At 37.2% G+C, this 24,720-nt stretch overlaps 1 protein-coding gene across 1 annotated transcript in view; it reads left to right on the top strand.

The window, feature by feature from the left end:
• Positions 1-24,383, top strand: part of LOC150095227 (uncharacterized) — a 60,128-nt gene extending 35,745 nt beyond the window's left edge. Inside the window, exons 3-4 of the mRNA XM_090410460.1 lie at positions 14,588-14,768; positions 23,673-24,383. Coding sequence (XP_090266586.1) covers positions 14,588-14,768; positions 23,673-23,849 — 358 coding nt within the window. The 3' untranslated portion in view covers positions 23,850-24,383. The remainder of the gene's footprint in view (positions 1-14,587; positions 14,769-23,672) is intronic.
• The last annotated feature ends 337 nt before the right edge of the window (positions 24,384-24,720 follow it).

Raw genomic sequence — 24,720 nt, 5'->3', positions numbered from 1 at the left:
TGAAGGGTCGGTCATGCCTTAGTAATTCACTTTTCATAATCGAGTGACAGTCAGTTCAGTTAGATGAAGGAAATGGCTCTGTAATGATACTGCTAGATTTTGCAAAGGCATTTGACAACGTACCACATGGAACTCTATTACGTAATCTGGAACACATGTGGATGGATGTGAAACTGGATATATGGATACAAGGGTGGCTGATCAATGAATACCAAAAAGTAGTATATGGAGGAGCAGAATTCAGGAGAAGGCAGGTGATTAATAGTGTTCTGCAAGGCTCTGTGCTTGGACCAATGCTGTATAATTTGTACATAAATAATATAGAAAATAATTTGAAGGGAGATATGCAGTTGTTTATTGCTGATTCAAAGTGATGTAAGGTAATAGTTAAGGTGATGTAGATTACTTACAGGATGATTTATAGGCTAATAGTATTGAAAAAACATCGTATGTTAATTTAATGTGAAAAAGTGTAAAATTATTCATTTTAAGATAAATCAATTACATGCGGAACTGTACTCCAGAAAACTGATGAGGTTAAGAATTTAGGAATGGTGGGTCAGTATAGACGAAGCCCTTTGTTTGGAAAGACCTGGGTTCAATTCCTGTCAGTGACATGAGGAACCTTTATCTGGTCTATTTCGACTAAAGGTGAGTTAGTCAATCTCATATAGAAGTAGAGGGTTTCCCCCCAGAAATTCGGGTTTTTCGTCCCTCACAACAACAAACCAGCTAGTAGAACACACGCAATTTGCAGACAAGAATACATAGGGATAACCGCCTTATCCTTGTATTATGGTTGGGAAGTTCAAGGATACTTGGAAAGCTTTGAGTGCTTAAGTGCCTGTTAGAGCTACTGATGGGTGATGATGGTAGACAAAACAGTTAAAGTTTAGTGGACAAATTGCTTAGGTTGCTAAGGTAGCCTATAGGATTACATGGCTGTTGAAGAATACACAAATAGAGATAAGGAAGTTGTTATTCCTCTTTATAAGGTCTTGATACATCCACATCTGGACTACTGTGCTCAGTTATGGTCTCCTGAGTTTCTTGGGGATGAGGAAGTGATGGAGAAGATCCAAAGGTTGAGTGACCAAGATGGTGAGTGGTCTGTGGAATGCTCCCTATTAGAACAGATTGAGTTAAAAGTTGATTGATAGGCTAAGAAAATGAGAGGATGACAGAAACATTTAAGTTATTTAAAGAATTTTATAGGATTAATACTGAGGAAAGATTTCAGCACTTTGTTAGAGAGGACAAAACAAAAGCTCCTCCCTGGAAATTGGGTAAGATTGTGTTAGGACTAGATTTTGTGTTTGGAGAGTGATGAATGAATGGAATTACCAGAGTCAGTTGTGAGTACTTTGTTAATAGTTTCAGGGAGAGATATGATAGATATTGTGTGTATAGTTTGGGTTTTCAACAACGGAGCAACGTGCATGTAATAATATTAAGGGCAGTAAATTGTATATTCAAATCCCTGTAAAAGAAATTATAAGGGATGTATATATTTAAATTAATAAATATTATTTTCATTAGCTATTTCCATTCACTGAACATACTACATTAACACAAATATGAAATTTAAAAAAAAAAAAGAAAGAGAAAAAATATTTCATATTCATGAACAAGCCAGCTGTATCATAAAATGTATTCCAACCACTTTATATAAGACTTTGATTACAATTTGTTTTTATATTTTATTTGTGATGTAATCATTAGACTATATCATTGATTATTATTATCATCAACAGACTTCCATGACATCAAGAGAGTCATCATGGGAGGTCCCACTTTCACATGCACAGCTCATCATACCGGGACTTAAACGTATTCACTGTCCCTGTACCCACCACTCTCCATGCAAAAAATCTGTTCGTCACTCTCTTGCTCACACCCACCTTATACAGCTTTCAAGGATTGCCTCTCATTCCCTCCCTGTCTTCAGATATTCTATGAAAAATCTTATCCACTCTAATCTGGTAATTACCACTTATCAATTTATACATCTTCATCACATATCCCCTCTTCCTTCTATCCACTTGGCTCTGTAATTTGCATTTTTTCAATCTGTGCTCATATTCCACATTCCGGACCCCAGAAACCAACTTATTCAATTGACTCTGGACCCTCTCCTACATCTCGTCATCCTTTTGAAAACCTAGCAAATAAATCTGTGCACAGTAATCTATATGTGACCTGATCAAAGTCTTGTACAATGAAATCAAAACATCTATAATTCTACATGCCGGTGTTCTCCACATCATTCCCATAATCTGCTGTGTCGTCCTCACATTTTTAACAAAATGTCCATGAAATTTCAAGTCTCTATCCACCATAACCCCCAAATCCTTCATCTCTTCCACTTCATCCAAAATATCCCCACCAATCCTATACTCAGCATCCCCCTCTTTGCCTTCCAAAATTTTAAAACCTTATACTCTGCAACATTAAACTTACACTCCCCGCATTCAGGCAGTCTGTATAGGTCCTCTTGCACAACTACATCTGCTCCACTTCTCATAATTCTCCCCAACTTTGCATCATCTGCAAACAACTCTATATCACCATTTAAACCTTTTCCAATGTCATTTATATACAAATTAAATAACAGTGGTCCCAAAACAGATCCCTGGGGCATGCCATTAGTGATGACTTTCTTCTTCTGTGATATCGCTTCCCATACACAACTCCTTAATATCTATCGGACAGCAAATCTCCAATCCAGTGCACAAATCTTCTAACCAACTCCATCTGTTCCAATTTAATTACTAGTTTGTCATGTGGTAATTTATCAAAAGCCTTTGCAAAATCTAAATATACTACTGTATATGCATTTTCCTTGTCCACCGAGTTCTGTGACTCCTTGTCCTCACTAGCTTCTCCAACACCTTGACCACAACTCCTGACAAGCAGATCGGCTATAATTCTAAGTGGAACAATTTTGCCATCTTCCTTTGGGACCTAGACTAATCTAAGACCATTGTTAAAAATGTATGTTAAAGCTGTTGTTAACTCCCTGGAACATTCCCTCAAAACACGTGGTGATATACCATCAAGTCCAATGGCCTTGTTGACATCAAGTTTACTCATTTCCTCATGTACCTTCTGCTCACTCACTATCAGTGGTTCCTTCCTCCATTCTCACTGCTCTCAAATTCTACGTTATGTTATAATCACAAAGATGGAATACTTTAATCTTCTACTTCTTCTGCAACTTTTCTCACTTAAGTAGGGTCGCTGTTTGTAGTGAGTCTCCTCCACAACCTCCTGTCTTGGGCTGTATCCACATCCAAGTTCTTCATCCTCAAGTCCTCCTCCAACATCTCCCTCCATCTCTTCTTTGGCAGCCTGTGCTTCCTCCTCCCCTGCACATCCATCTGCATGACCTTTCTTCCCACATACTCTTCCTCCCTCCTCATCACATGACCGAACCATCTCAACCTCACTTGCTGTATCTTTGCTTCTAAGTTCGTAACTTTCACTGTTCCCCTTACATAGTCATTTCTCAGATGAACCTTTCTGGTCACATCCACCTAAGCATTTTCATCTCTGCTACCTCCATCCTGCTGATGTTATTTTTTCCTTTGGGTCACAGTTTCCATAGCATACGCCATAGCTGGTCTCACTACTGTCCTGTAGATTTTGCCTTTTAGATTGATTGGCACCCTCTTATCGCATAGCACTCCAGCCATCTCTCTCTCTCTCCAGTTCCTCCATCCTGCTTGTATCCTGCATCCCACTTCCTTCTCAGCCTTCTATCCTCTTTCATTGTTGAACCTAAGTATCTAAAGTCACTGACCTTCCTGATGTCATTTCCTTCCAGCTCCAGATCTGTCTCCTGGCTGCCATCCACTTTGCAACACATATACTCTGTCTTACTTCTGCTCAGTCTCATACCTCTCTTCCAGTACTTTCCTCCAACTTTCCAGTTCAGTTGCCACTTCTTCTCTTGATTCTGCACACAGCACGATGTCATCTGCATACAACATAATCCAAGGCACGTCTTCTCTAACCTCCTCCGTCACATTATTAAACAGGAACGGACTTAATAATTTAATAAACTGCTATAATTTAATAAAGTACTAAATTAATAATAATAATAATAATAATATAATAAAAATACTTTAATAAACTGTTCATTTAAAATCCCTACTCTATCTTCCTCAGTGTTTATCATTCTCCTGTTATCAGTGACATCATCATCCTCCCATAATCATTCTTTCTTCTACTGGCCACATATCAAAAAAACTCCCTAGGATTTCTTTTAGCATCATTTGCTAAGTGCTGCCTATACTACACTCTTTGCTACCCTTACTAAGTGAGTAACCTTCCTTGCTCTTTTTGCTCCTCATTATTATTCATGACATCTCCAAGGAGTCCGAAGACTCATCGCGGGAGGACGCCTATTGTACAACTCTCCATTTCCACCACTACACAGAACCTCTACTACCAATCAACGCCATCTACTACCCACCACCACCAGAGATAGTATTTTTTGTCTGTAAATTGCATGTGTTCTAAAGGGCCGATTTGTCTGTATGCGGGATGAAAAACCAGACTTTCTGGGAGAAAAAAACCTGCCAACTTACCTTCAGTTGAAAAACCCCATATAAAGATTCCTCCCATCACAACGAGAATCGAACTTGGGTCTTTTCCAATCGAAGGGCGCAATGTACCATCGTTCTTCCAATTGCGCTACGGAGGCACTTATATAACTGATTATCTCCACTCATCTTGTTCTGCCTCCATAATGCCTTTTTCTTCTAGATTGCACGCTTTGCTTCTTCAGTTATCTGTTTTACACTAACTTATTTAATCTCCTGACCTTTGGAATATACTCAGTCATAATGATCACCCTTTTCTTATTAGCTAGACCAATTTGTTTAAACATTTCCTTTTCACTGCCTTCCACATTACCTATTTATTTATAAACATCCTACTAAACATTTCATCCTTTCCACTTACACCATGCTGCAAATACTGTCAGTATTTGCTCCTTGCATCTCCATTTTAGATGGGCACAACTCCTCTGCCATCATCAATAACACTCCTCTCTTTTTGCTTTGTCTTTGCGTATCCCTCCATCTCTATTCCTGTCAGAATGTCATCCTCGCCTTGTTCAACCATGTCTCAATTAAAAATACCAACTATTTTTGGGTGAATGAACTCTTTCAATAGTTCAATTTCATTCCCCTTATTTCGAATACTTCTAGCATTTGTAAACATACACACGAGCTCATTTCCATTTCTATAACAAGTGCCACTAACCCCCCCTTCTCGGACATGACTCCTCTGCACTCTCTCCTGTTCATTCCTGTCTATCATCACTAATATTTCATCCCTTCCCAGACTTAAATATCACTCCCACATCCTTGACTATCTTATTCTTTTCTTGTGCACTCACACATCTACTCCTGAAACCATCATCTACACTTTCATGCAGTGTCCTCCTTTCCACCACATCCACTCTCTGTTCTTTCTCTCTTATTCTCTTCACTTGTGCCACTCACCTCTCCATTCACAAGCGTGTCTTCTTACGCTCTCCTGCTCTTCCACAACACCTCTTGTTTCCTCAGGTCTTACATTCACTTCAGTCATTCTCTCTTTCAGCAACAGTTTCTCTGACTCACACCATATCCATTCAAATGTAGCTCATCTCTGTTATATAGTGCTATCTGCCCCTCAAACTCATCCCACAAGTTCACAAAATGATCTTTCTCCTCATATAACTCTGCTAATAATTTTTGCTCATAATCTTCTCAACTCATCATTGTCATACCTGGTCAACACACTAACTACCTTACCCACTACACTGTTATCTTTCGCTCTTCTTAACAGCCTAATGACATCCCTTTGTACATTCTTCTTGTTATCAGCCAGATCATTTGTGCCAACACTACTACTACCAACTCTTGCTCATGTACATACTGTGTACATATATAAAATGATTAGCATAAGTAATTGGTTTATAGGTAGTGGCAAGATTGTATTTCTTCATAATTTTTGAGAGACGTTTGAAGATGCCTTTCACATAAGGTATGGGAATCCTATGGACTTTTTCTTGTTTGGTTTGATGTGTGGGAAAGTGACTGATGATTTTTTGAGTTGTTTTAGAATTATATCCATTTAGAATGGCTGTATTTTTGATTACTTCTAGTTCTTGGTTTAGAGATTCTTCAAAGGAGCAGAATTTGTGTGCTCTGGAAACTAGTGATTTAATAATGCCAGATTTCTGAGATGGATGATGAGCAGAAGAATTGTGAATGTAGCGACCTGAAAATGTAGGCTTGCGAAAGACAGACATGGCGATGGAACCGTCTTCTTTTCTTTGAATGTGTAAATCCAGAAAGAAAATACCCTGTGGTGATTCTTTTTATAAAGTAAAGTTGATATGAGGGTGAAGAAGGTTAATTTTATCTAGAAACAGTTGTAATTCCTGTTTGGGATGATTCCCAGACTGCAAATACGTCGTCGACATATCTTAACCAAATTTTTGGTTTCGGTTCAAAAGTCGTAGACTGCTAATACAGTCTACGACTGGTCTGAATGGAACATTAGTTTTATGTAGCTTAGGTAAGCCATAAATTCTAGGAGGTCTGACATGGTATGTCTTAAGTTTTTTAATTGTCTCTTCATCTAAGGAGAAGGTTTCATCAAGTAGCTTATTTAATCTTCTGAGTTGATGTTATGTAGGTTCATAATCTAGTTAGGCGTACGTATTACGATCTCGCTGTTTGTAGTGAGTCTCCTCCACAACCTCCTGTCTTGGGCTGATCTCGAAGAAGTAAATTCATTTTTCGGTCATTTGAATTGGTATCAAGAACGACAGTGGTATTTCCTTTATCAGCTCTGGTAATGATTATGTTTTTTTTACATTTTAAGGATATAATAGCTTTCAATTCTGATGGTGGGATGTTTAATTCCAAAGGTTTGGCATTGTAGATTACTTTAGCTAGCTCAAAACAAGTATGTTGGCTTCAGTACTGGAGAGCTGGCCAACATTTCTCTCTATATTATGTATGAAGTCTAAATAAGGGAAATATTTTCGTGGAATCACGAATTTATGATCTCTTGCTAGAACATTTAATTCGTCTGTTGTTAGTGGATGGTTAGATAAATTGACTACCCATTTTTCTGTTGGTAATTTGTTAGTGATCTTTTTTGATTGATTTATTAGATTAATGTATTTATTATGTAGAGTATTATCGCTTTTATCAAAAGCTTTTTTCCCTGAATTTTTTGAGACAGTTATAATCAATTGTAGCAAATCTTGATTTAATGTATTTGACAAGTCTGTTTCTAGTTCTAATTTTTAAATTAGAACTAGAAACAGACTTGTTGCTTTACAAACAAGTCTTGAAACAGACTTGTTTAATTGTTTTATTTCATGCTTAGAAACTCGTAACTGATTGAGTATTAAGGAATGGCTTGCTTTTTGATAAATTTTATGGGCACCTGGAGATTTGATGACTTCCTTCTGTTTTGCAAAGGTTGGAATGAGATTATCGTGTCTGCACTTTTTAAAAAAAGAGATTCTAGCTCGTATCTTACCCTGTTTTAATTGCAGTTTTCCTAGTAAGTTTGTCTTTTGTGCTTTCATTTTCCCGTGAAGGAATAAGACTTTCTTATATAACGAAACCTGTGGTGAGTTCATCACTACAAGAAACGCACGTATTAACCACAGTAAAATTATTTAATTTTAAATATTTCATCCCAAGTATCTTAGGACATCATCAGTACAGTAGTTTAAACAATAATAGGAATAACATAGGGTTAGGGCGCATGATTATAATAGAATCTCAATAAGCATGTGTGACGTGTTACATAAGTAAAAAAAAAAAAAAAAAACCTAATTATTTTACACAATTTTGTATGACAATTACCCATACTTTAGGAACAGTAAGAATGTCGTTGCGGTTTAAATTTGGTCTGTGTAGTAGGGCTTCAGCACTTTCTTTCAATCTATGTAAAAGTTTAGACTTTTCACAATGGATCGTATGGCTTGGATTTTCAATTCCGTGTTGAGAGAGACCAGATTTCTGCAGGTTAAAAAGACAAATGTGGTCTTGATGTTCCAAGATGCGTTTCTGAACAGACCTACCTGTCTGTCCAAAGTAAGACAATTTGCAGGAGCATGGAATCTCATAAATGCCAAGCAACATTTTTTTTTTTTTACTTCTGTAACACGTCACGCACGCTTATTGAGATTCTATTATAATCATGCACCCTAACTGTATGTTATTCCTATTATTGTTTAAACTACTGTACTGTAGTTTAAATGATGCCCTAAGATACTTGGGATGAAATATTTACAATTAAATAATTTTCACTGTATTTAATACGTGTGTTTCTTGCAGTGATGAACTCGCCACAGGTTTTGTTATAAAAGAAAATATGTTACTTATGTTAATCATTGTCTGCACGGTTAGCCTAGTGGCATATGCACTTCGCAACCATATGCCTGAGGAAGGAGTGTCCTAGGTTCGATTCCTGTTGGAGACGTGAGGAGCTTAAGGATCTTCCTCAGCCATAGCCAAGTTAACCGGTCTTGGACGTGGACAGTAGGGTTTTTTCCCTCAGTTTATCCATTAGGTTTCACAAACTGATCTTTCTCCTCATACAACTCTGATAGCATACCATTCATAATCAGCCTGGTTTGCTGACAAAGCAGACAAACTGGTCATGAGAACTCAACACTACAGGACATAGGATATACTGTGGGATAGGGCTCACCACCTTATCCTGTGAACGGTGTGAGTTCCTATGATTAATAAAACTCTCATTCATTCATTTCAAAGGCCACCTTTTCTAACTGGTTGTGGGAGCAGCAGCTGCAAGAGGAACTTCCAATGGTCACAATCCTCTGCCGCCAAGCTCAGGTGTTCTGGTGGGACTCCCAAACGTGTCCACCCAAGGTTTTGAATATAATCTATCCAGTGAGTCCTTGGCCTCCCACCCTCTGGCTTAGCAAAGAGGGGCTGCTGGAGAAGCCTCTCTTGTGGCATTCTGACCAGGTGCCTGTACCAATGTAACTGTGATCTCTCAACACGGAGAAGCAACAGTTGAGTATCGAGGATTTCCCGAATTGCAGAGCTTCTGACTCTGTAGAGTCTTGTCAGCCCTACAACTCCTCGAAGGAACCTCATATCAGCCGTTTGGATTCGTGTGTGATTTTTTTCGGTCATTGCCCTACTCTCCTGACCATAGGGGAGGATGGGGACAGCCTGTATTGAAGACAGCCAGCTTTGCCTTCTGGCTTAACTCCCGTTTCAGTACTACCAAATGCTCAAGCTCCCTCAATATTGCGCTTGCTGAGCCAATCCAAGTATCTAGTTCTACGTCCCACTTTCCATCACTCATGAATATTATGGACCCAAGATATTTAAACTTCTCCACCTGCCTCAGTGGTACTCCACTCACTTGTAGAGTGCACTGGGATAGTTGTCTTGACACATGTTTCAGTTTTGGCCACACTGATCTTCATTCCGGCTTCTGCACAAATAGCTACAAACCTATCCAGGGTCCATTGGAGGTGATGTGTGGAAGAGCTAAGCAGAGTTAGGTTATCTGCAAAAAAGCAGAGGTCCAATGTTATATCTTCCAATTCTGACACACTCACCTGCCTTGGCTGTGCCTATTAATCCAGTCCATAAATATTACGAAAAGGAGCGGTGAGAGCACACACCCTTGATGAAGGCCAGTGGAGACTGTGAAAGGTTCAGACTTTGTGCTGTTTACCCTGACACAAAACTCCAGGCATTCATACAGGGACTTGATGGCAGCTAATAGTTGGCCATCCACTCCTGTACTACTTGCCAAAGCTTATTCCGAGGAACCCGGTCATATGCCTTCTCCAAGTCCACAAAACCTGTGTAGCCAGACTTGGCATATTCCCAAGATTTCTCAAAGACTTGCCTTAAAGTGAAGATTTGGTCAGTTGCGCTTCTACCAGGCAAAAGCCACATTGTTCTTCCTCGAACTTTGACTCAACTAAACTCCTGCACCTTCTTTCCAAGCACCTAGCATATACTTTTCCAGGCAGGATGAGCAGAGAGAGAGAGAGAGAGATTCCACAATAGTTGCTGCAATCTCTCTGGTCTCAGTTCTTGAAGACTGGTATTATTATGCATGTTTGCTATTGCTTTGGTGCTCGCCCAGATATCCAAGCAGCCTGACACAGTTGAGTCAGCCAGAGAACCCCGTCTCAATTTAACTTTTAGCATTTCGGGCCGAATTTCATCATCACCAGCAGCCTTGCTCGATTTTAGCGATTTTATTGCTAAATGGACCTCTTCTGCTGCGAGACTATTCATCGCCCCAATCTGCACCTCTTGGATGTCCACATCTCAAAATATTCCCTTCATCAGTGGAGGATATCCTTCTCGGTTGTTAAAAGTGCACTATCAGAGGCTTTAATTGCCCTTGCTGTGCACGATTTCCTCCTTCGAAGGCGATGGATGGCCTGCCAGAATGCTTTGTTTGCATTTGCATAGGATGAATCAAATCTTTCATCAAAGGATTCCCAAGCCTTCTGCTTTGCTGTCTTTACTGCCTCAGGAGCCACTTTTTGTGCCTCGGTGTACCGTAAATGCATCTCAGGTGACCTAAGCCATGTTATGTTGGCCTCATTTTTTGTCCGGACAGCTTTTTGGACCTCTTGGTTCCACCAAAGTGTCATTTTCTCACTGCCCGTCACCCCACCAAGCCGCTTTCTGCCACAGCATGAGAGGACAGAGGCAGTGACAGCAGTTCTGATCAGCCCCCACTACTCCTCAACATCTACAGTATGCTTGGGAATCTCTTTGAACCTGGGGGAAATGTCATCTGCAAAATTCTTCCTCACAGCCTCATTTTCCAGTGCCTCCCATGTCACACTGTATAGCTGCTTAGGCCTACCAGTGTTGATGGTAGCATCTGGTTTCTGAAGCCAGATGTAGAGTGCAGATAACAAGGTGGTGGTCAGTTGACAGTTCTGCCCCTCTCCTCACACGAACGTCCAGCACTGAGAAAAATAGGTCTACTGAGACTATAAAGAAATCAATCAGAGACCTTTATCCAAGTGTATCCTTGTACCAGGTATACTTATGAATTTCTCGGTTCTGGAAGAGGGTATTCATTATAGACAAGCTGTTAGTACAGCAGAAGTCCAATGATTTCAACCCATTTGTGTTAAGGTCAGGGTCTCCGTTCCTTCCAGCCATACCCCTCCATGTCTGGTCATCTGTTCCAACATGTGCGTTGAAGTCATCCATTAGCAGGACTGATTCCATGTCTGCCACCCTATCAAAAACAGCATCCACTTCCTCTAAGAAGGCAGAGTATTCTGACTCCAGATTAGGTGCATAGGCTTTCATCACAGCCAAGTTGTTTTTCATCTGGAGCCTTAATACATATACCTGTCTCCCCCCCTCCAATGGGATCCACTCAGCAACACAGTCTGACAGCTGGGGGCTTGTGAATATCCCCACACCTGCCTGAGCAGACATTGTCATGCTCACACCAGATTCTCCAAACAGGTAGCGGGCCCATTGATGGAGTTTCCTCTAGTTGAGGAGCGGGGGACTGTAACATATTTTTCGAACTGGTGCCTCTGCCTAAAACCCGAACACATCCCTTGGTAACCCGTGTGACAGATGATGAGGTATGACCTGCCCATGTTACAGTGTTTGGTAATGCCCTGTTAGCACTACCCTGTTTACATAAAATGAAATGACACAGCAAAATATGGAAAGTTCACCCCTAGCCCTCGAATACTCTAATAGCATTCGGGTGAAGGAGCAAGAAGAGGAGAAAGAAAGAAACAAGGAAGGAAGGAAGAGGACGGACCAGCCTACAGATAATATAACAGATGTATATTACATGAAGTAAGGCATGGTCCAGCATCAGGTACCTTGGGTTTGCTGCTCCCGCACTCACTAAAGTAAGCCCCTGAGGATAATAAAACTCTCGGCAAGTTAAAAGAGGGTAAAAAGAAGATCAGAGAGAGAGAGAGATGTTAATCATTTTCTTATTATTCTTGTTATATACACTCGATTTTTTTAGGTAAGCCTTATTTGCATAAAAAAGTAAGAATCCTCAAACAATTTGTTTCTACTACAAATTTGCCTGGTTAATTGCATAATGTTAATTCACATATAATGCTTTGTAGCACACTCAAGCTGACTCAAATTTTGCATTTTCTTATAGGTTAGTCAAATAGTTATTTTTTTGAAAAATTTTTTTCTGTTTTTTTTCAAACAATTCTATTTCAGAAATTTTGCAGTTTGCTGGTTTTTTGAAATTGTTTCCCCCACATAACATAAATACAGACTTGCACCATAATATGGCATAGTGTTCCTGTGTTATGTAAATAGATGTTGTAAAGCAGCTGCATGCAGCCTACAGTTAGTTGCAGTTTCGTGACTTAAGTATACTAAATGCATAAGTTAAAACATTATTATTTTTTCACTTAGTGATGTCACTGCTTTCAAGGGCTTTCCCATTAACTTGTCACAAAATAAAACAAAGTAGTGTGGAATATCATAATCTTGAAGTGCTGCAAATTGGTTTACTTATGTTGTAATTATTGTAATGTGTGCTTGTGCATGCGCATATTAAGAACTGAAAAGATATGCAAAATTTATTTATATATCATTATATGCTGAGTGGTCACTTTATTAGGAACAGCATTTAATAAGTGAGACCACTCTTTTTCTTTAAGAATGGCATGCATTCTCTCAATTCAACTGACTGTCTGGGAGGTTTGTCCATGCTGTCACAATGGCTTCGCCCAGTTTTGCAGATTGGATGGTGGTGCATTGCTGCTGCAAACTGCTCTTTCCACTTCATCCCTGATTTCTGTTGGGATGAAGTCTGCGGATTGAGTTGGCTACTGAAGTAAAAGAAACTTACTATCATGTTCCTTGAACCACTTGAACATGCTACATGCTTTGTAGTATGGTGCACTGTCTTGCTGGAAGTACTCGTTTGACAGTGGATGAACATAGTACCTCCGTAGCACAATTGGAAGAACGACAGATTCATCATGATGAGAGGAATCTTTAAATGTTTGCCGGCCTGGTTGGCTGAGTGGATAGCGTATCCACACTCCAGCCAAGAGGCTGCAGGTTTGAATCGTACCGTGGGCATGGTTGTTTGTGATTGTCTGTGGAAATACCAATGGTGGTCAGTGGCAGATGCCGTTGGTGTAGTTACGGTCAGTTGGTGATTGAATGGTGGAGACAGAGTTGTAGAACAGGTGCCCTTCCTCGATTAGTCCTTGGATTCCCTGGAGGTGTCAAATAATAATAATAATCAGCAATAATGTTAAGATAGGTTGTAATATTCAGGCATTGTTCATCTGGTATCAGGGAACCTAATGTGTGTCAAGAAAACATTCCTCACACCATTACACCCCCACCAGCCTGAGTTGTTGCTGGTTGGTAGGAAGGGTCCATGGCTTCATGTTGTTGTTGTTGCCATATTCTGGTTCTGCCATCAACATAATACATTACAAACTGGGACTTGTTACCCAGGCAACATTTTTGCCAGTCATCAGCTGTAGTGGGAAAATGATTACCATCATTTTCCCACTACAGCTGCATCTTTCGGTTTCTAGCTGTCAGCATTGAGACCTGAGATTGTCGTTTGCTCCTGTATCCCATCCTTGACGGCTTGTAATGAACTGTGCACTCCGAGATGATGTTCTGACCACCACGGTTGTGGCCCTCCTGTCACATTTCACAATCCTTGCCATTCTTCTCTGACCTCAAAAATCAATGAGCTATTTCTGTCCACAGGACTTCTGTTGGATTGAAGTTGTCTGGTTATTATACCATTCATTGTATATCCTAAGTGCTGTAGTGTGTGTGATAATCCCAGGAGAGTAGATGTTTGTGAGATACTTGCACCAGCACGTCTAGCACCGACTAGCATACTGTGCTTAAAGTCACTTAGGTCACACCTTTCACCCAATCTAATGCATCAAACACACACAAACACACACACAAAAAAAAAAAAAAAAAAAACAGAACTGTGGGATGCTTGTCTGCCTGATTTATATGGCAAACTGAAGTCACGTGACTCAGTGTCTACAGAAATGGTCTGTTTTCCTAAATGGGGTGGTGTTCCTAATGAAGTGGCCACTTAGTATATTAACAGTTCACTGTGCATATGGAAGGTATTCATATTGCCAGCATATCTTTGATATCATGGCAACTCTCTGTCCATGATCCCGTAAGGTCTGTTTGCAATAATCGCATATTTTATTTTACAAAAATCACTATATAATTAAGACCTGACTATTAAATTATTTAAGGAATTTACAATGTATGCTGGAATATTAATTAAAAGAAGCTTTAATAAATGCCTCCTATATTAAAGTTTCTTTTAATTAATATTCCAGTATACGTTGTAAATTCCTTAAATATAATAGTCATTTGCAAGAATCATTATGGTTTGTATTATATCGAATGGTAATACTGTTTAATGTTACTATAAAACACGAAATAATCTTATTTATATCCAGTTATATGTAGCAATGGCCTTATCTTTAAATAATTTGGAGTTAAATATGAGTTATATTTTATGATGTTACATTATCCAGGTTTGATGTTGGTCGCCCCCGTAAAACACTTCTTGAAAGATTGCTCAGCTGTCACTGTGGAATTTTGATTGTTATTATCTATCCAGTTACTCTTTTTCTCAGTCTGAGTATCTCTAATATTGATGATAAATTAGGACTCTACCAGTATAATGTTACTGTTTGGGAAGTAGGAGAAAAGGAGGTAAGGTGTGAACTCTCTTTACACATGTCAGAACTTATTTAATAAAGCTTCCCTTGCAATATATGGAGATTAGTGTAGTTATATTTTAATTAGGCATTTTGTTTTGTGGTTATTTTTATTATGTCTTTATCATATTGTTGACATTCCATTCAAGAAATATTTAACCTCACTCTGCCATCAAGCAGTTAGTAGTCATTGAAGCACTCCTAACTATGATCAGGTACTCTATTAGAGATAGCTGTTTATACTGTATTAACTATTTCTATCATCATCAAATTCCTGCCATGTACCCTCAAGGGATGTACAGGATATGATAGTTCTACATGAAAAAAATTACATCATTACTAACTTCCTATCTACAATTTTCCTCCAAATCAGTCTGTTACTTGTCAAGACTCCAACATTATCAGATCTTATATTTCTATCGTCTAAGGCACTTTGTACCGTATCAATCTACCTATATCTTGGTCTTCCTCTGGGTCATTTTGCTACCAACCTGGCAGAGAACACTTGTTTTGCTAATCTTTCTTCGCCCATTCTGTTTAAGTGACCATACCACCTGAGATTAGCTCTGCTAATCTCAGGTGGTATGGTCACATTCCTGGATGGTGGTCGCATTCCTGGATGTTGACAATGTCAAGTTCTTTCCTAATTGCCATTGATGCCATCTGTTCATGCCTATAATCTTTCTCAGGACTCTCATATCTGCGGTCTCTAGTCTTTGGTCAAGTGTTTTACTTCTGACCCAGCTCTCAGATCCATAAGTTAAAACTGGTTTGAACACGGTCTTGTATACAGCTAATTTAGTGTTCTGACTAATTTCTCTCTTATTCCATATGAATTTATTCAATGGACTTCCTACCATACCAGCTTTGCTGATTGTGTTGTCTATTTCTATATTTAATTTACCATCTTCAGTAAAAATCATGCTTAGGTAGCTGAAATCTTTCACTTGCTCCACAGGTTCTCCATTCACAACACAGTTGACATTTTCAATGATTCTGCCGATTTTCATTATCTTTTTATTGCTGACCTTCATACCATATCTATTACAACAGTTATTCAATTTAGTCAGAGAATCTTGCAGACTTGTAGCGGATTTATTTAGAAGTATAACATCATCTGCAAAATCTCCAATTTTGATATCATGTTTAATACCACTTTCCTTCATAATGTGATCCAAATAGATAATGAATAACAGAGGGGATAATGTACATCCTTGTCTCACACCAGATTTAACATTAAACCATCTTCCCGTACTTCCTTCAATTCTAACTGCTGACTTGCAACTCAAATAAAGACTGAGTATTGCTTGATATAATGCCCCATTGACACCATATAACTGTAGCGTATTGAATAGCTTCTCTCTTGGCACCTTGTCATATGCCTTTTCCAAATCGACAAAACTTAAATACAGATCTTTGTTATATTCCCAGGCTTTCTCGACTATTTGTCGTAAAGTGAAGATCTTCTCCTGACAGCCTCTATTTGACCTGAATCCAGCTTGTTCTTCACCAAGCTTTCTTCCACAATTCTTCTGAACCGTTTCTCAAGTATACTTGCATAGATCTTGCCAGAAACACTCAGTAGGGAAATACCTCTGCAATTCTCACATTCAGTTTTATTTCCCTTTTTATATATGGGTACTATGAGAGCTCTACTCCAATCATCGGGAATTCGTCCCTCTGTCCAGGCTTTCTGAACTATGCAGTGCAGCCACTGTAAGACTCTTATACCACCATACTTCAGCATTTCTGGTCGAATATCATCTACTCCTGCTGCCTTTCCACATTTCAAGCCTTTGATGGCTTTTTCTACTTCCAAGTATGGATATGTATTCCTGACTGCATGCCTGGTCAGTGTTTTTTTACCACTGTGCTGTCATCACTGCTTGTTTCATTTAGCAGTTTTTCAAAGTAATTACTCCATACTTCAATGAAATCTTTTTCTTCCATTTTCATGTCACCTTCATCATCTCTAACTCCTTTTACAGCACTCTTTCCTCCATTCCTTAGCTTCTTCAACAACCTCCAGTATATTTTGCCACCTTCTTAATATTTATTTTCTATATTCTTGCCAAAGTCCTCCCATGACTTTTGTTTAGCTAGTTTTACACAGTGTTTAGCATTCTTGCATTTGGCTCTGTATTCTCTATGAGCACAAGCTGACTTATTTGCCAGGAACTTTTGATATGCTTTCTCTTTTGCTTCACTGCCTCTTTAACTTCCTATGTCCACCAGGGAGTTCTGATTTTTTTTATCCTTGCAGACAACTTCACCACATGCCCCTCTGGCAGAATCAATCAATGTTTTCTTCAGAGTTTGCCACTGAATCTCCAAGGTTTGATTCCTGTTCTCAAACTCTTTCATTTTTTCTTCAATAATCTTTGTGTATTTTAGTCTACAGTTCACATCTGAGAGCTGTTCAACTTTTATTCGCTTTAAAACTTTCTTACATGTTATTCTTTTTAATATGAAATTCAATTTTATCCTGCTCAAGACTAAATAGTGATCACTTCCAATTTCAAATCCTCTATATACGCTCTGATGTCCTGCACCAGGAAGAAAACATCACTATCAACAATAACATAGTCAAGAGACTTTTCTTATTCCTTGCCTCTTCTCTCCATGTGAATTTGTGCACATTTTTATGTTGGAACATGGTGTTAGTAATAACCAGTCCATGTCCTGAGCAGAAATCCAACAGATATTTGCCATTATTATTAGCTTTGCTCTTTTCTCCAAATTTTCCCAAAATATTTTTGTATATCTCACAATCATTTCCTACTCTGCTATTTAGATCCCTAACAAGGACCAACTTTTCCTTTTTCATTGTGTCATTTGCTTTTTCTAAAGCCTCAAAAAATTCCTCCACTTCTACCTTAGTAGAACCTGCTGTGGGACCATAGGCACAAATAAGTCTCATTGTCCAGTTCCCCATTCTCATATTTGTCCACATTACTCTACTTCAGACTGACTGCCATTCAAGAAGATTAACCTCGAATTTTGTGTTGAATACTATGGCTACTTCTTCTTTTCCTTGATTGTCATTGCCTGAATATAACATTTTGTATTTATTGCTCAGAAAGATCTCACCAGTTTTTGTCTTTTTTGTTTCAGTGACCCCTATTATGTTGAACTGGTACTTATCTAATTCCGCAGATAGCTCTATTTCATTGCCATTCAGGCTTCTTATGTTGATAGTACCGATCTTTAACTCTGGTGATGTTGAGTTTCGGTTTGTTTTCAGATTTGTTCCAGTAGCTGACTTTTTGCTGTTCGCCCTGGTTCCCTGGCGGAAACAACGGGGGCTTTGTTTAACTGGGCGATGCCCCATCCAGCATGAAATTTTGTCATGTCGTACCATCATTTTTTATTTTGGTTTAACCAATAAGAATCCAAAGTGCACCACGAGAAGGTGAGGATTGGACATTAGGTCAGAAGCCCTGGTCGGTTCTCTGCATTTCTTTAAAGGCTATGTGGAGGTCTCCTCTGAGTTATAGAGCTTTGACCCTTCCATTAATTTAGCATTGTTGTGAAGAAAACATAAATTTACTGAAATTTATGTTTCAGGCTTAGAAGGGCTAAAGATAGCTCCATAATACCTGAAGGAAAGAAGAAGAAGGTATTTGAAAAAACTGCATGCTGTTGGAAATCGAGGGAAGTGTCACCTATGGTTTCAAACTTATTTAGAAAACAGGTGGGCAGTAATTCAAATAAACAGCACTTACACAAATACCAACTCATCAAAACTGGAGTTCCTCAAGGCTCAGTTCTAAGACCTATTGTACTTTTAATCTATATAAACAACTTCTGTTTGATGGAAGTGAAAGGGAACCTAATTAGATTTGCTCATGTCATGACATGGCAGTTTTCTCATCAAGCGACATGCCAACCTTAAAGCATAATGTGTAATCTGATTTTTTAAAGCTTACTTACATGGTTCAGAAAACTAAATTTATCCTATTTGAACTGAAAGGTAGAGAAACAATCCCACTAGTTAAATATCATACCAATTCCTGCAACCCCCAAAAGTGACTGCACTTGCGAAATCATTCAGAGTCTACTCCTACCAGTATTTAGGCATACACGTCGATCATAATTTAAAATGGAAAACCCATATCCAAGCAGTTACAAATAAACTAAGGTACACATTGTACAAAATGCATAGTATCACATAAATTTTTACAGACTATATTATGCACTGGTATATTTAAGAATGTCTGCATCGTTAGCTTAGTGGCTGTGCGCTTTGCAACCATATGCCTGGGTAAGGAGTGTCCTAGGTTTGATTCCCTTTGGTGACATGAGGTGCTGAAGGAGCTTCCTCAGCCATAGCCAAGTTAGCTGGTCTTGGGCATGGACATGGATACATGGGCAGTAGGGTTTTTTCCCCAGTTTATCCTGGGGTTTTTCATCCCCCAAAGCAGGCAAACTGGCCTTGAGAGCTCAACACTACAGACATAGGATACACCAGGGCATAGGACTTGACCACCTTATCCTGTGAATGGTTTGAGGTCCAATGATTAATAAACCCTCAACACCGCAAGGTAAAAGAGGGAAAGGAAGATGAGATATTTAAGAATGTGATACAGAATTTGTAGCAGGGTAGGGGGAGAGCATACAAAAAAATACTTATCAAATTACACAATTTACACACAAAAGAATATTAATGAAAATCTTCAGTCATAATCATACTACAGTTAACAGCACTAACTTTATAATCTTCCTCATTAGGCATATATATCTTTATACCATACTTATCTTCTTACATCGAAATAATCATTGAATTAGCAATGTGGGATTAGCCTCAATGATCAGCACTGTACCCTCAGGCAGGATGATCTACTTTCCAAGTACCTCAGGCTAAATAATAAAAAAAAAAAAAGCATCCTGTAGCACCATTTCACATTCCTAGCACCAAGAATCTTCAACTCTCCTAAGGGAAAAACTCAGAAATGAGAAATCTGGAGCAATTTTTAAGAGGGGATTAAGACTATTTCTTGTAGCCATAAATGACACAGAAACATTACACTTATTTTTATTTAAATAAGCACTAATGAAATTCAAAGTAGATTGCTCAGTGTAAATGTATATATTTATTAATAATAACTATTCTCATTAAACCAAAAAATATATTATTATAGAGCATAATAATTATTGGGTTTTTTATCATTAAATTTTTATTCTTAAATTAAATAAAATAATACTCATGAAAAGCCACTGTTTACCCAGTGTAAATATATATATATATATATATATATATATATATATATTTTTTTTTTTTTTTTTTTTTTTTTTTTTTTTTTACATAACACATGAATCTTGGACAGATTTGATTTCTTAGATTCATACTAAATTAATAAAGTAACACGTAAAAACCACAGTGATATCTTTAATTAGTAAAAGGACAGATATTTTGTACTAAAATTAATAGTACATCTTCAGTGTCTGTAACAGTAATAGGAATGGAATACAGGCAAATCGTTCGGTGGATCACCTATTAAAATACAATTGTTACCGCGTGCTAGGAAATAATAGAAATAACAAATTTAATCTGTTGAGATAAATGGTTTTTTATATAAGATAAAAGTCTCCCAGATCTTTGAGAGAGACATACAGTCATTTCTATTTAAATTCAGTCAGTGTAAGATAGTTTCACAACTTTCTTTGAATAAGCGTTCATATTTGAATCTGCATCTATGGAGGAGAACTGCTTTATCTCACTGGACACTATGAGTAGAGTCAATACTGTGCTGTGCCAGACCAGACTTCAGAGGTTTGTTATAATCAATATAATATTGATGTTCTTTTTTCCAAAGAACTGCCAGTTGTTTGTCCGAAATAAGAGACATCGCATTCGCAAGGTATTTGGTAAAGCCAGCCAGAGATAGAGAAGACAGTTTATCCTTTGTAGAAGGTAATAAAGAAGAAATTTTGTTGATAGGAATATATGTTGGAATCAATCGATACTTTTTTAGAATTCTACCTGTAGGTTCTGAGATTCTTGGAATGTATGGAATAGGAACTCCGCAGACTGTTGAAGAAACTGTAAGTGTTGGAACATAACAAGCTGTGATACTCTGCTTGTAATCTGTGTAATACACAGCTCGTAAACCATGTAATACTCACACACACACATAAAGCTTTTCAGCTGAAAGTAAGCTAGCTAGTCTCACACAGAAGTGACAAGGTTTTTCTTCCTGGAAACTCAGGTTTTTCATCTTGCAAACAGGCAAAATGGCTAAAAGAACACATGCAATTTGCAGACATAGCACATAAAACAGATAGGATTAACTGCTCTATATTAAGCACTAAGCAGGTTTATAAAAGCTAAGTAATTTGGCTGTGACAGATTCTTGAGCCTAACGTGAAACTGGAGATGAGATATATTTGCATGTTTTTTTTTTATTATTATTATTAATCATGCTGAAGAGTGGGTCTAGAAAAAATACCTACTTCATCAAACATCAAGAGCTGTGTACACATAGACCCAAGAATATATTAATTGAAACAAATAAAAATTTTTATCTTATTTAGACAACATATACATCAAATTTTTGTTCATATGCTATATCACAATGGGAATTGCTGTAAATTCAACACACTGTGAAGAATAATTTTTAATTAGAACAAGATCAATTTTAAGGGTTTTTTTAATTTTTTTTTCAGAATTTACCATTCATGAAGTTTAGTGAAGTTTTCTTTAACCATCATTTGTATGCCCTTTATGATGATGCAAATTGCTGGCTTTGATTATAATAGTTCTCTCATTAAAGAATAACATAACATTATTGAATACAGTTTTACATTGTAAACAAGAAAGGAGATAATTTACAAGCTTGAAATGTACCTTATTGAACATCAAACCACTTCCTTATATATATCTAAGTTCTGATGCTTGGTGTATCTTTAAATACAGCCTCTATATAGTTCTCTATAAGGTTCTTCTTTAATCTCAATTTATCGATATCTTTTACTCCACTAGTACCTTATTAATATGCCTTGAATTCAACACTTTTCTTCAGAAAAGGTTTTCCTTCTAGCATTTTTTTTTTTTTTTTTCATTTACAAAAGATTAGAAATCTACCATATATTTAGATACTCTGAGGGGCTAAGAGGTAAATTATTCAGTTTATCCTACTCTAGAAACCAAATATGAAACTTTTTTAAGCTGCTACAAGTCTCTAATATGCCTGATCAGGCAACATCTCACATCAGTAACAAAAATCATATGCTACCTAAAGACCTTCACAAACCTCCATGTCTTTTTGGGATTTGAATGTAGAATAGGTGCACTACTCACTTAGCGCAACCAATCCAGCTCCCATAAATCTTTCCTGACGTAGTAGGCCATTTCTCTATAATTCCTACTGTTTTATTTTTTGTTTTGTAGATTGGTACGTGTACACTGTAAGCTCTACTCCAATTAACAGGAATGCGATCTTCTAACAATGCTTTCTGAATTATATTGGGCAGTTGTAAAATAACTGTACTTTAACGCATTCAGGTCTGGGCGATCGTAGCTCGCTTACTACAAACCCAACCATCTGTTGAAGGTGAATTTACTGGCAATTTCATTCCTGTGTGTCATCGGACTTTTCATACCTGTTTCTTGAATTGTAACTTATCCTGCATTGAGGAGAGGAGGATAAGTGAAAAGGAATGTTCTTTTCAGAATATATTAAAAAACAATAATTAAAGAGAATGATATATATATATATTTGATTATTACTTACTATACTTGATTTACTAAAAGATGTAAAGAATAGCAAATATAAGGAAAAGAAAGAATAGTTGTGAATAAAAATTCTTTCATTACTGTAAAATGGAGTATGAATCATTTACATTTATGATATTATATGTGCTCTTCTGTTATGTATCTGGTGATGGAGTGATTCTATAAACTCTATAGACTGTCATATTTGCATTTATGATGGGCATAATTAAAAAAAAAAAAAAAAAAAAAAACTATGAATAGATGGAAAGGGATTTGTTTGCAAATATAAATCACTAGCAGCTTCAGATGCAAGAAAAAGTAGATTTTATTGTATCACTGAATAAGGTACAGAGACATTTGCAGCCTGTGTAATATATTTATCAACAGATAGTGCAAATTAGAGACATCTGGGATAAAAATGGCACTGCCTAATGAAACATGTCTCCTCCCACAGAAACTATGCTGCATAGACGCAAGAATTCCATTTGTTGTACCACCAAAAACCACATCTAACTAAAAACATTTGTCCAAATTTTCAACTACATGAAATAAGTGTTCGTTGGATTGCATTTGAATTTTCGATGTCGTTAAGGCAGATCATATATGCCAACCTGAAGTAAAATTCTACTGAAAGAGTTGCAGCAAAATGCCTCAGAAACTTTGAGTCAGTGAGACTGCCCAATGCAGGAGTGGCATATAAGAAAGCAGCAATAAAATTCTACCAAAAGGGTTAAAGTTCTTTATCCAGATCATTTTTCTATCTTCCTAATATCTTCTCTCTTCTAAAGTATTCCCATTATATAACTACTGTTATGCAAAAATTTGATGACCCACATTATCTCCTCCCCAGTTTCTATTCTCCCCTTAGAAACTTTCTCTATACTATTTATTTAAAAATATTTATTAATTAAAATTTAAAAATAAATTAATTTTTTATTTTATATTTTTTTAAATTAAAAATTGCAGTATATTAACCCACAGTATTCACTACTTTATTATGCTAAATTTGAGCTTTCTAGGCTTTATATTCTTCAATAAATCAAATTTTGTGTTACATTTTTTTAAAGGTAATATATAAATAATTATAATAGAATGATTTTGCTATAATACCTTCTTTACCAGTAATTTAAAATTCAGTAGCATGTTTTTTTTTTTAGAATTTGTTAATGTTGCTTGTTATTGCAGGAGGAAATGTCCACAGAGTTACAGTATTGGAAAGCAATGAACCTGACTCGTTGCTTGGGTGCAATATTAGGTTGGATGTTTATTTCATTACAGCCTTCAGTAGATTGCTTTAGTGAACATCTTGAAGAAATCAGGCAAGAACACAAGAACAAGTTAGCTATTAGTCTTTCAGCTTGAATTAAGGCAATTAATATTTAACTTAAAACATAATTTGAACAGTATTTTATCTGAATCTCATTTGCAAAATACAATATTGCACATCTGTAAATAATCATGAAAAGCTTAAATGAGCTCCTGTTTCATGATATTTTTCCATCAACATGAAGATATTAATATATACAAAGATCACTGTGCTGCCAATTTCTAATGTTATGTGTTTTATATAACTTAGCCAACCTAGCTGGCTGAGTGGTTAGCATATCCACTCTCGAGTCAGACGGCTGCGGGTTCGAATCCCGCCATGGGCATGGATGTTTCTGATGTCTGTGGAAATACTAATGGTGGTGGTGGTCGACAGTAGATGGCTTTGGTGTAGTTGTGGTCAGTTGGTGGACTGAGTGGAGGAGACAGAGTTGTAGAGCAGGTCCCTCCCTCGATGAGTTGTTGGACTCCCTGGAGGTTTCAAATAATAATATTCTTCCAATATTTTATTTTATATCTTTCAACTCTGTATATTAATTTGATTTAAAAGTTTTTAATACATAAAGCATGGTGTCCTTTTTATTGTATTTTCCATATCCCTAAACCTCTCACATTTTCTCTCACAAGCATTTTAATTTCTTTCGATGATCTGCACTAAGAACGACTTCAGCTGCATTTTGGTCTAGTCTTAAATATAATATCATTGCTTTCTAATATGCTGGATTCAAAAATTCAAAATATTTCTTAATTTATTTGAAGAATTAGTTTGATAAAAATCAGAAATTGTTTGGCAGTAATAGTACTCATCTCAATACTTATTATCAATCTGAATAAGGTTGTAATATCTGTAACATTTTTTAAATATTTAGAAATGGTACGAAAAAAAACTAGGTGGCAATTTATAGTT

The sequence above is a fragment of the Typopeltis vanoorti genome, chromosome 20 (assembly GCF_054136105.1).
Source record: "Typopeltis vanoorti isolate ZY-2024b chromosome 20, IOZ_Tvanoo_1.0, whole genome shotgun sequence".
In the NCBI taxonomy this organism is placed as follows: domain Eukaryota; kingdom Metazoa; phylum Arthropoda; class Arachnida; order Uropygi; family Thelyphonidae; genus Typopeltis; species Typopeltis vanoorti.
This window is presented reverse-complemented; position numbering and strand designations above follow the sequence as displayed.